This window comes from Eufriesea mexicana, unplaced genomic scaffold, assembly GCF_001483705.2.
Source record: "Eufriesea mexicana isolate 0111107269 unplaced genomic scaffold, ASM148370v2 scaffold4599, whole genome shotgun sequence".
Classification (NCBI taxonomy): domain Eukaryota; kingdom Metazoa; phylum Arthropoda; class Insecta; order Hymenoptera; family Apidae; genus Eufriesea; species Eufriesea mexicana.
Genome location: NW_016912603.1, coordinates 177446 through 188987, shown reverse-complemented (window position 1 = coordinate 188987; position 11542 = coordinate 177446). Strand labels below are relative to the sequence as shown.

General features: G+C 27.1%; 2 protein-coding genes across 2 annotated transcripts; one reads left to right on the top strand and one right to left on the bottom strand.

The window, feature by feature from the left end:
- The first annotated feature begins 2048 nt into the window (after positions 1-2048).
- Klp64D (kinesin-like protein 64D) lies at positions 2049-5326 on the top strand. Its single transcript, XM_017905780.1, has 9 exons — positions 2049-2158; positions 2387-2805; positions 2914-3104; positions 3269-3408; positions 3482-3679; positions 3750-4141; positions 4501-4918; positions 4997-5122; positions 5189-5326. Exons 1-9 carry the CDS (start codon positions 2144-2146, stop codon positions 5324-5326), a joined length of 2037 nt encoding a protein of 678 aa, XP_017761269.1. The 5' UTR covers positions 2049-2143.
- Positions 5327-6631: 1305 nt separating this feature from the next.
- LOC108551561 (lysosomal Pro-X carboxypeptidase) lies at positions 6632-8958 on the bottom strand. Its single transcript, XM_017905777.1, has 7 exons — positions 8741-8958; positions 8365-8505; positions 7961-8241; positions 7718-7875; positions 7465-7637; positions 6982-7331; positions 6632-6845 (listed from the first exon to the last, which is right to left on the bottom strand). Exons 1-7 carry the CDS (start codon positions 8906-8908, stop codon positions 6632-6634), a joined length of 1485 nt encoding a protein of 494 aa, XP_017761266.1. The 5' UTR covers positions 8909-8958.
- Between the last annotated feature and the right edge of the window lie 2584 nt (positions 8959-11542).

The window sequence follows — 11542 nt, the reverse complement described above, 5'->3', positions numbered from 1 at the left end:
CAAAACAGACTGTTTTGAAAGGGAAAAGAAACGTTACGAGCAACGTCCACTTCTATCCAGGAAATGCACGACTATATCGAATTTCTTTAGGAAAATATCGAGCACCGAAGGCGTGAATTGATTACGATAGATGGCAGAAGTGAAATACCCTACTTTAAAGCAATAAATAATCCAATAGATCCTGTTAAATTCATTTTCATACGATTTACTATACGAGATCCTTCGAGATATTCGAAATACATTGATTTCGGTGAGATACATTCGTTGCACGTATGTCAGAAAAAAAGAAAATAATTGGAAAGTAATATTCGTATTCTGCAACTTTTGCACGAAGACAATTGGATTAATTCGATTTTAAAATAAAAACAAAATTATTATTTTCCCGAGTATATAACAGTGTAGCATCGTGAAGCTAAGTCTAATTAGAAATAACTGGTTTCCTGATAAAATGTCCTCCTTACATATGAATGAGAGAAAGATTAACGACACCGGACGTGAATGTTTGAAATACTGTTGGAATACCGAATAACCATAAAGAGAATATTTTGAAAGGAAAAAGAAAGAGCAATGGGAATTTCGATAGATTTTAAATTTGACGATCACCATTTTTTTCGTTAAAATACCCATCACCCTTTGTTCATATATCAAAGTAGCAAGATCGATATCTCGCCGGAGCGAATAGGTCCTTACCTGTTACCTACACCGTCTTGGTGGGTTTACATCGCTGTAACACCGGTAATCTAGCGGCCAGTAGCGTGCGCGCAACGAAGTTCACCGTCTTCTCTCGCAACCCTGCGTAGAGCATATTGCTCTCGCATGCAGAGAATGCATTGTTACGGTCGTCAGCTGCTGTTTCGCTTCAAACGAGTACTCTTTCTAGGTGGGGATATGCACTGGGGTTCCAGGGTACGTGATACGGGGGGAACCGCTAAGGCGCAGGGAGGGGGGTTTGTTCCCCATTGTTCGCACTGCATATGCATGCAATTTTCACTCGACGATTGTCTCCGTAAATTGGGCATTCGTCGTATGCGAAACTCCTGCAAAATTAAGAGAAACATTTTTTCAGCAAATTTCATTGCCTTTACTATGGTGTCTGTACACCTTACATATTCCAATTTTGTTCTTTTTGCTTGCGGTTAATTACTGTTTATTTCTATATAATTTAAGATATAACCTCAATTTTATAAAGGAAGAAATTGTACTCCCGGTAAGAGTAACTATCATTCGTTTACTTCCTTTATACGTTAAGGTTATTATTAATGTAATGTTGTAAAAGACTTATGAGTCACTAATGTGAAATGTACCCTCGCGGAAGTGAAATTTAGCTTCGTGGAAGCCACGTTGTTTGTTGTTAACAAATCGAATTAAAATGTAGTTACTATATGTGTGAGCACGTTTTGAGACATTCGATATTAGATAACTGTCAGTATGTTTGTTAGCACAGAACATATAAAAATATTAAAACTAGTAAATTAATCACAAATTCGTCTCGTGTATATTTATATATGGTGAAGGAAAACATTAAAGTTTAATAATAAATTAATAAGTGTAATTAATATCGTTTCAAAATTGAAATACAATTCAATCATTTTTAGCATTTAAGTACATTTTTGTATATTTGTTCTTTAATTTTTTCTTAAAATGTTTTATTTAGTAGATATATAAATATTTGATTTATATTTAATTTATGATATATCTAAGTTCAAATAACAAAATTATCTAAATCATAGTTAAAATTAGATAAAAAATTCAATTTTAACAGTTGATGTCATGTATTATATATAATTGTAGTTATTTCAATGATATAAATGTAAAATTTATGTATTGTAAAAAAGATATAACTTTATTTATTAACTTTTACGTATTAATAATGAATATTTAAAATAATTTATTTATCTTATTTTTTTTTTTAAATTTGTAATGGCGTCGGTAATGGTAAATTACCTATTGAGTTTCTAACTTTATGGATTGTAGATGCCGTGACTTGCTTGCAACGCAATCTTCATGCAACGCAATCATACAAATCGATCCATTTGTTTACGGAGGTCGTCTGCTAGTCCATTGCGTTTTACCAGTGTTTTGAGATTAAGTATTATGCTCTAAATCGTATGTTTATGTGACTTTAAAAGGAAACAAAGCTGCAATGCCGGGGTCTGAAGTTAGTATTTTTGTGAATTGCAGAAACATGTATTTTAAACAGAGGATATTATTAAATATTTATTTGACAGTTCTGCTTGTCAAATCGTATCATTATCGTAATTATATTATCAACTAAAATTTCAAAAGAAAAAATATAATGAATAATTTAAACCTTCCGACATTTAACTTTTTATTTTTTCTGCTATATAACTTTTCAATCGTTGTATGTATAATATTTTTTATCTAGGACAGTACGACGGAACTCGGAGAAATAGAAAATGTCAGAGTTGTAGTTCGCGTTCGACCTTTAAATGGAAAGGAGTTGGACGGGCACTCCAAGAATATAGTACGCGTGGATACCATTAATAGTGAAATAACAGTTGAGAATCCTAATGCTGCCCAAGGGGAACCACCAAAAGTTTTTTCTTTTGATGCTGTCTTTGATACTGATTCGACTCAAGTTGATATTTACAATGAAACTGCAAGACCTATTGTGGATAAAGTATTGCAAGGATATAACGGCACTATATTTGCATATGGACAAACAGGCACTGGTAAAACGTATACCATGTCAGGTGCAAAAACATCTCCACAACTTAGAGGCATCATCCCTAATACCTTTGCACACATCTTTGGACATATAGCTAAAGCTCATGATAACCAAAAGTAAGTACTTTTTATAAAATAGTAAATTGAAATTTCAGCCATGTATAATTTTTTACTTAAGCATGTTGTGTATATTAAACATTTAAAAAAATAATGTTTAATGTACAGATTTCTTGTACGTGCAACATATTTAGAGATTTATAATGAAGAAGTTAGAGATTTATTGGGTAAAGATCAAAACACAAGATTAGAGGTAAAAGAAAGACCTGACATTGGAGTATTTGTAAAAGACCTTAGTGGCTATGTTGTCAATAATGCTGATGATTTAGATCGAATAATGTCTCTTGGTAATAAAAACCGTAAGTATTCTGTCAGATATCCCTATGAACGACAAATACTAATTTACAATTTAGTAAATATTGATATGAATCATTGAAATAATGGAATATATAGCAGTATTTGTTAATTTATGATAAATTCTTATAAATGACTGCATATTGTGTAATATTTATATAATTTATAGGTGTTGTTGGAGCTACAGCAATGAATGTATCAAGTTCTAGGTCACATGCAATATTTACAATCACTGTTGAATCTAGTCAGCTTGGTGAGGATGGTGAACAACATGTTAAAATGGGGAAACTTCATTTAGTTGATTTAGCTGTATGAAATCTTTAATAATTGCTGTATTATTTTTTTATTTAAGATATATTCATTAATTTATATGTTATTCTAGGGCTCCGAAAGACAAAGCAAAACAAAAGCATCTGGAGTTCGCTTAAGAGAAGCAACAAAAATTAATTTATCACTTTCAACACTAGGTAATGTAATATCTGCATTGGTTGATGGTCAAAGTTCACATGTGCCTTACAGAAATTCCAAATTAACAAGATTACTGCAAGATTCTTTGGGTGGTAACTCAAAAACCTTAATGGTAACATTGATTTTTCTTTTCTTTCATAAATATAATTCATCAAATAATTGTTTTAATTATTTAAATTTAGTGTGCTAATATAAGTCCAGCAGATATAAACTATGATGAAACTATCAGTACACTTCGTTACGCAAACCGTGCTAAAAATATTAAAAATAGGGCGAGAATTAATGAAGATCCAAAAGATGCTTTACTTCGACAATTTCAAGTTGAAATTGAACAATTACGTAAACAATTGGAAGAAAATGGTACTGAAATCTCAGAATCTGAAGATGAATCTGAAGATTCTGAAGAAACAGGAGAAACTAGGCATGAGAAAAAAGCGCGACGTAGAAGAAGTCAAATATTAACAATGGAAGAATTAGAAGATAGAGATATAGATTCCAATGAAAAAATTGACAAAGCTGAGAGAGAAGATAAAAGTCCTGATGATAAAGATGTCATAGAATTAAAAAGAACTCAGTAAGTTTTTAGGAAAGTTCCTTGTGGGCGGTGGTCGGGTCTCGCTTGACCGATACTAGCATCTATATATACGCGTTCAACGTTTTGTTGGGGAATAAAAAATTATTTATTTTTTCTATTTATAATAATATATATAATATATAATAATTAGAACTCTCGTTTATTCGCTATGACTGCGTCTTCCACGCTGACTCGCGTGTGAAATGATTCAACATTAGTCGCCGATTCGGCTGTTTTGTTAACCGCCCAATGTGAGTCACATGTACACATGCTCAGGCTTCAAAACTAGCACCGCAGACCCGGTCATCGTCATCCGAGGGTTAGAAAATATGGTATTTATAAAATACTAATTATTCTAGGAGTGAAAAAGAAGCATTACGAGAGAAAATGCAAAATTTACAAAATAAAATTTTAGTCGGAGGTGAAAATTTATTAGAAAAAGCAGAAGCTCAAGAACAATTACTGGCTGCTGCAGCAATTGAACTTGATCAACGTAAAAGTAGAGAAGAACAATTGAAGAAAGCTATTGAAGCAAAGGAAGCTGAACGTATTGACATAGAAGAGAAATATTCTTCCTTGCAAGAAGAAGCAGCAGGAAAAACTAAAAAATTAGCTCGAGTACATACAATGTTAATGTCTGTTAAGGCAGAATTATCTGATTTACAGCAAGAACATCAAAGAGAAATGGAAGGCCTTTTAGAAGGAGTTCGAGGTATTGGGCGAGAATTACAACTTCAAGAGCTAATAGTAAACAGTTACATCCCTGTTCAATATCAGGTACACATAGCACTGCAGACTTTAATAAAAAATGCTGAGTATTTATACTATGAAGTTCATGTATCAACCTTATTTTAGACAATGATTGAAAGGTATGTTCATTGGAATGAAGATATTGGAGAATGGCAATTAAAATGTGTAGCATATACAGGTAACAATATGCGTAAAGCACAAGTTACCCCACCAGTAGGAAGTAATAAAGATGTACGTATTAATTTTTCATGAACATCCAATATGTTTTAAATATATATATATAACTTTTATTTATAGCAAATTCAACCTGATATGTCCAATCTATATTTCTCTTATAATAATGGAATCGACAATACTTTTGTGCAACCAAAAAAAATACGTAGTCGATCTGGAGTTCCAAGGCCAACTACAGCACATAGACGTACACCACACTAAAACTATGTTTAAACTATAAAATGATACAAATATTTATTTTTCACTAAGTACCTTTTTTAGCATTTTTTTAAAGGCATTATTCTAATTTATTTTTGTTTATATAATATATATGAAAACATCAGTATTTTCTGCAATTATACATTTATTTCTACTTTGAATCAGGTATATTCAATTTCGTTTTGAATATTGCACAAGGAAAAAGGATATATAATACAGTAGGACAATATTCAATTAAAAAAATCAATTCATTGAAAATTACGATTTCTGTAATTACACAATTTAAAACTACATAATGTAAACAAATTAATTTTTGCTAATTTACATAAACTGTTATATAATGACAGAAATTAGGTCTAAATTCCATAAAATTTAAGATTATTTCAACTCAGGTAATTTCATATATTATATACATTATAAAAACTTAAACGGAGTACCATAACAGTAAGATTGTATGTTTTATGTATTTATATTTTTCTGTGATGTCTATGAAATACTAGATAATGAAATTTGAATCAATAATATTAACTTTCATAGAAACTACATTTTCATATTTAATAGCATGCAATATAAGTTACTATTAAATAGAGAATTGGTATAAAGATTCTAGAAAAGAAAAGATATGTGCTGTACCTGTGTGATAAGAAATAAAATGTTTTGCTCGATATAGGAATATTAGAAATAAATGTAACTGAAAAGAACAAGAATGCAATCTTTATCAAAAATTTATTAGCAATCTTATTTCTTTTTACATTGCCATTTATGTATATTTTGATAAAGACTAGATTTTGTAGCTTGATAATAATAATACAGTATTTCTATAGTATTTTTTATCAAAATGTTTTATTACGTTTATTTAAAAAAAAGTAAATAACTCGAATCTTCTTTAGGAACTAATGTCTATTAACATTTGCTTAAATATTTATGTCAATAAAGTTACAAGGAAAGCACATCAATATAACAAAACAAATTTTTAAATGTATTTCGATTATTTTTTATTCATTGTTATTGAAAATACTTTAAAATTTTGTCTACGTTTTAACATTTTATTAAAACTCATACATTCTTTAAGTACTGTGATAATGACATTTTTGTATTATTCCCAATTCTGTTTATCTATTACTTAAAACAATTAAGGTATTAGATGTTTGTAATTCTTATTGTGTGTATGTTATGCTTTTTTATATATAATTTACGAAATAAAAATAAATAATTATGAACGGATGTATTTGATTTCATCTAATTCATCTTTTTTAATACGCAATTTATCAAGATTTCCTATCACAGCATCAGAGTACAAACATTCAATTAATGATTTTCATTTTTATTATGGTATTCTTGAATCCATTTTTTGATAAAGAAACGATGATATTTTCGTGTTACAATAACACTATATGGATCATTAGGATTACTACTTCTTAAATCAAGATGATGGGCACTTTCTGGAATTATTATTGCTATTGCTGAAGAAGATAAGTTTCGTAATACTCCACCACTAGACCATGGATCCATTAAACCATTACTAAATAACATACAAAGAAATGCATAAACAAAAAATTATTATAAATAATAATTATAGATTATACTAGATATTTATACTTATACATGAAACTCGTATTTTACAATTTAATTTAGATAAATTGAATATTATTTGATACCTAAAAACAATATTTGTTGCAGTTGATAAATCTTTACATCCATATCGCTTGCATACTATATTTGGTTGTGGTTTTACTGAAAATTGTTTCATACAGTCTTTGCTATATTCATCCATATTCCATGAATGTGGTTCAAACATATCATTCACTCCATCTGAACATATTGGCATTACCATTTCTGTGCAAGCTTGATAAGGCCACTCAATAGCATCTAATTGGGGTGTAGAATCATTTAAATTTAAACATTTTGTTTGACTTGTATAATTGGTGAATATATTGATTGCTTTATTTATTGCTGTTAATAATTCAGTATCTATAAGTGACTCATTTGTTAAGTGTTTGCATACAGCCTGTAAAAGTAAAGTTTTGTAAATTACAAAATGTACATAAATAAAATAATTTTATTAATACATTAATTAGTATTATTACATTAGTATAATACATTAATCCAGTAATGGATTGATTAAAAATTAATATACCTACATTAACAGGATAAGCAGGTAATGGTGCCAAAAAATTAGCTTTGTATGGGTAATTTACCATAGCAAGATTTGTATAAATATCTTCCAAATAAGATATTAATTGCTTGACATCACTTTCATTTTTTAGTGGCTGACATAATTTCCAATTATCTGACAACCACATTTTTCCTTTGTCTATAAGAAAAATATAAAGTAGTTTAAAAAATATATTACATAAAAAATACAGTAATTAAAGTAACAAATTATTTTAGTACCACTTGATGTTATATTGATAATAGTATTCCATGATTTACGAATAAGTTTTGGACAATTTTTATGAGCTTTCTGAAAATCTGAGGTAACTATGCGTACAAAATTTTCACAATCTGTAACTCCACTAAATTGAAGTATTGGAGCTGAAGATGCAATTGCTCTGTAATATTATAATATTTATTTATTTGTATGAATGTGTTACATTATATTAGTTTTGTATTTATAGCTTAAAGTTTTTCACTAACCCTTGTACAATATGAGGATATTTCATGCGTATCCATGCACTAAGCATACCACCATATGAACCACCAAAAACTATAACAGGACTATTTTCATATCCTGGTTTAGATCTCAAATATTGAATTAAATCAACATAGTCTGCAAGGGCTTGTTCACTTGTTAAATATCCTAAGTGACTTAAATTTACATTAGAATTATTGCTATAAGGCATAGATTCTCCATAATAACGATGTTCAGCAAAAATTAATAAAGCTCCAAATTCTGGTGCTATCTCCCACATAAAACCCTAAATTTAGATCAAGATAAAAAATAATATTTGAAAAATCTTAAAAAATATTAATTACAGGAGATAAATTAAATTATATCTATAAAATATGTTAGATTTCACTATTTTATATGTTGTACTTACCACATTTTGTGCAAAAGTTTCTATATTACCTTCATTTCCAGTATAAAAGAATATTGGTGCCTTATCTGTTTTTTGCCAAGTGTTATTTATAAGATACCGTAATTTAAATGTATCTAATACTGAAAAACTAAAGTGATCCACCTGTAATATTTTCAAACATTATATCATTTTTTATATAATATTTATTAAAGTTATTAAAGTTTAGCAAGTTAGAAGTATAAATATATTTAGATTTTTGTTCTAAATTATAAGTTGATAATTTATAAATATGAAAATATGTACACATTAAGTAGTCAAAAAGTAAATATTCAATTGTTCATGTTTAGTAATTATTAATACTAGAAATTTTATATCAAAACTTATTGTGACCACATACTGGCATATCAATTGTTTTAATCTCATATTTGTATTTCGCGCTGTGTAATTCGTTTTGAATGCGCGGTTCTCTTTGATAGTTTCTGTAAAATTTATTTAAAAAAAAATGTTGCGTTGTAGGTTGCCACAATGCAATAAAAATTAGGAGTAAAATATTATAATGCTTCATCGCAATGCGTTGTCAACGAGTTCCAGATTCCAACTGACAATGAGTTAATTTGCAATGACCAATAACGGTCTTCACGGTATTTCTGTATACAAGGTGTATCAAAAGTTTTATATAATTTTGTTCTTTTTTTCTTATTTTAATAGGTATAGCACAAACAAAACAATAATATTTAAATAGAACATCATTCTAATACATTTTGTCTAATGTAATTTAATATGTTATTTATAAAACACATATTAATTAATAGCATAAAGTGATTAAATATTTTAGAGCTAAAAATATACATATTTGACATGTTTTAAGATTTACTTATAGATTACCAAATAGACGAAATAAAAAGTTTTTATCGCTTTTTTAATAACACAAATATTATTTTATCACTAAATTTTGTATATCTTTAACTATATTCACTGAAGCATTTTTCATAGATATTATAAAGATGTCTATGTGACGTCCGGAGTAGATTTCAATTATTAGTAAACTATAATTCTGTTTCTGTCATAACTAGATAAATATGACATTACAAATTTAATTTAATATAATAAACAATAAAATTACCTCTTTATTGAGGATGTGTAAAAATTTAATTAAGTTTAATCACAAATCTTTTATTCTAAAATATAGCTTACTGAAAGATTGATAATAAGTTGTTTGTGAGTGTAATTTTGTGTGTTATCTATTATCTAAAAGTATTTTTAAATATAAAAATAATAAAGATATCGTCAATGAATCATGCCTCTGTAAACAATCATAAGATAAAATACAAACTTTTATGATATTTTTTATCTTTTTCATACAAACATATAAATATCGTATAGAAGATAGTAAATTTGAGATATTTTACACACTAGATATTTGAAAATAAGGAAATAAACGTGAATAATTTTAAATGTAAATAATATGATTAATGCAAATCTGGAAGAACAAAATGTAGTAATTGAACAGATTAGCATAAAAAAATATTCGCCCGTGAATATATTCATCCTATGGAATATAAAACGTGGAGTTTATACTGAAATATGATATTAAGAGTTTTAGTTAGCACAAATACTTCCTGACTTTATAATTTATGGCAATATGTTCCATTTGCTGTAAAATATCGTCAAAAGTTTTTTGAAGTTTTAATAAATACATGTTTTTTAAGATATAGAAAAAATTATTTACTAACGATGATTTACTACTATTTATGTTACTAAGGAACGAATTTTTTAAATGTAAATATCAAATAAAAATATATCATTATCAAATAAGAATATATTTCATATTCATTAACCGAAGTAGTAGTTACGATGAATTATACGTAAATGTATTATTAAACAATAAAATTACATACAAATGAAATAATTTTGCATAAAAAAAGCTGTCAATTTTATAGAAAATTAAATATATTTTATTTTCAATAAATTTCTTTTTACACGTGTTGATATGATAAATGGATGTATGTTACTACAGATAAGAAAAGAAAATAGGAAAAGTGTAGTATAATTGCAATTTTTTATTAACCTTTTAATATTTAAACTTTTGTATTGGATTTTGCACGTCGATTCAAAAGCTTTAAATTTCATACGAATATATAAAAGTTCGAAAATCAAATGATTGTCTCATGTTGATGAATTTTCAGTTTACATTATTTTACATAATTTTGATAGAACGATACTTTGCACGAATTGATAAGAATTATGTATCATGTTACATAATCATATTTATATATTACAATATTATTTATAGTATACTTTGAATATTATAGACTTTTTAAAAATTATTCAAAATTAGGAGAAAATACATAATGTAACTTTCAATGATAATTTAATTATCGTAATTATAATTCGATTATTCCGATTATTGTAATTTAATTATTATATATAAGCAGGAATATTATATTTCATATTAAACTTTTTTGATGAAATATAATACACAGTTAGGATCATTTTTTTAAATTTTCGTAGGTTCTTTATTTTTTTTCACATGATTTCTTCATTTAAAAAATAATTATAATTCAATAGTTTACTTAGCAATAACATTAAATAATGTTTGCTCATATTAAACAATATCAAATTGAAAATCGTAATTTATGATTTTTTAATCTTCACAGATATCAAAATGACTACTCAATCTATTATATATATATACGCAATTTGTATATATAATAAATATAAAATTGTTCAAATCATATATATATATAATTTGTATACTTTTATACTTGTTAATTGTAATGGAAAGTTAAATTGTATCTATAAACCTCCGTTGGCAAATATTTATAATCATATCATATAACATATAAGCTTATAATAGAAAGTTATATTAATATAATTAATCCAGGTTTTAGTTAATTTAAATTGGGTAATTAATAGACACTGACATAAAATCTTTATTACAAAAAATAAATTAATTCACTCTACATACAAAAATACATAACTAATATTAATAATACTCTCTATTCAGTGATGGTTTAATAATTATACTATTATCAAGAATCATTATTATCAAAGTATGACAGTAATGACACCGGTAAAATTAATAGTGTGTAATGTACAATATATAATGCATAAATGTCATGAATCATATTCAAGATACGATAAATTTCCGAAATATATATTTTTCATTATAATGTCTCTTTTGAAAATGTGTTTTTTT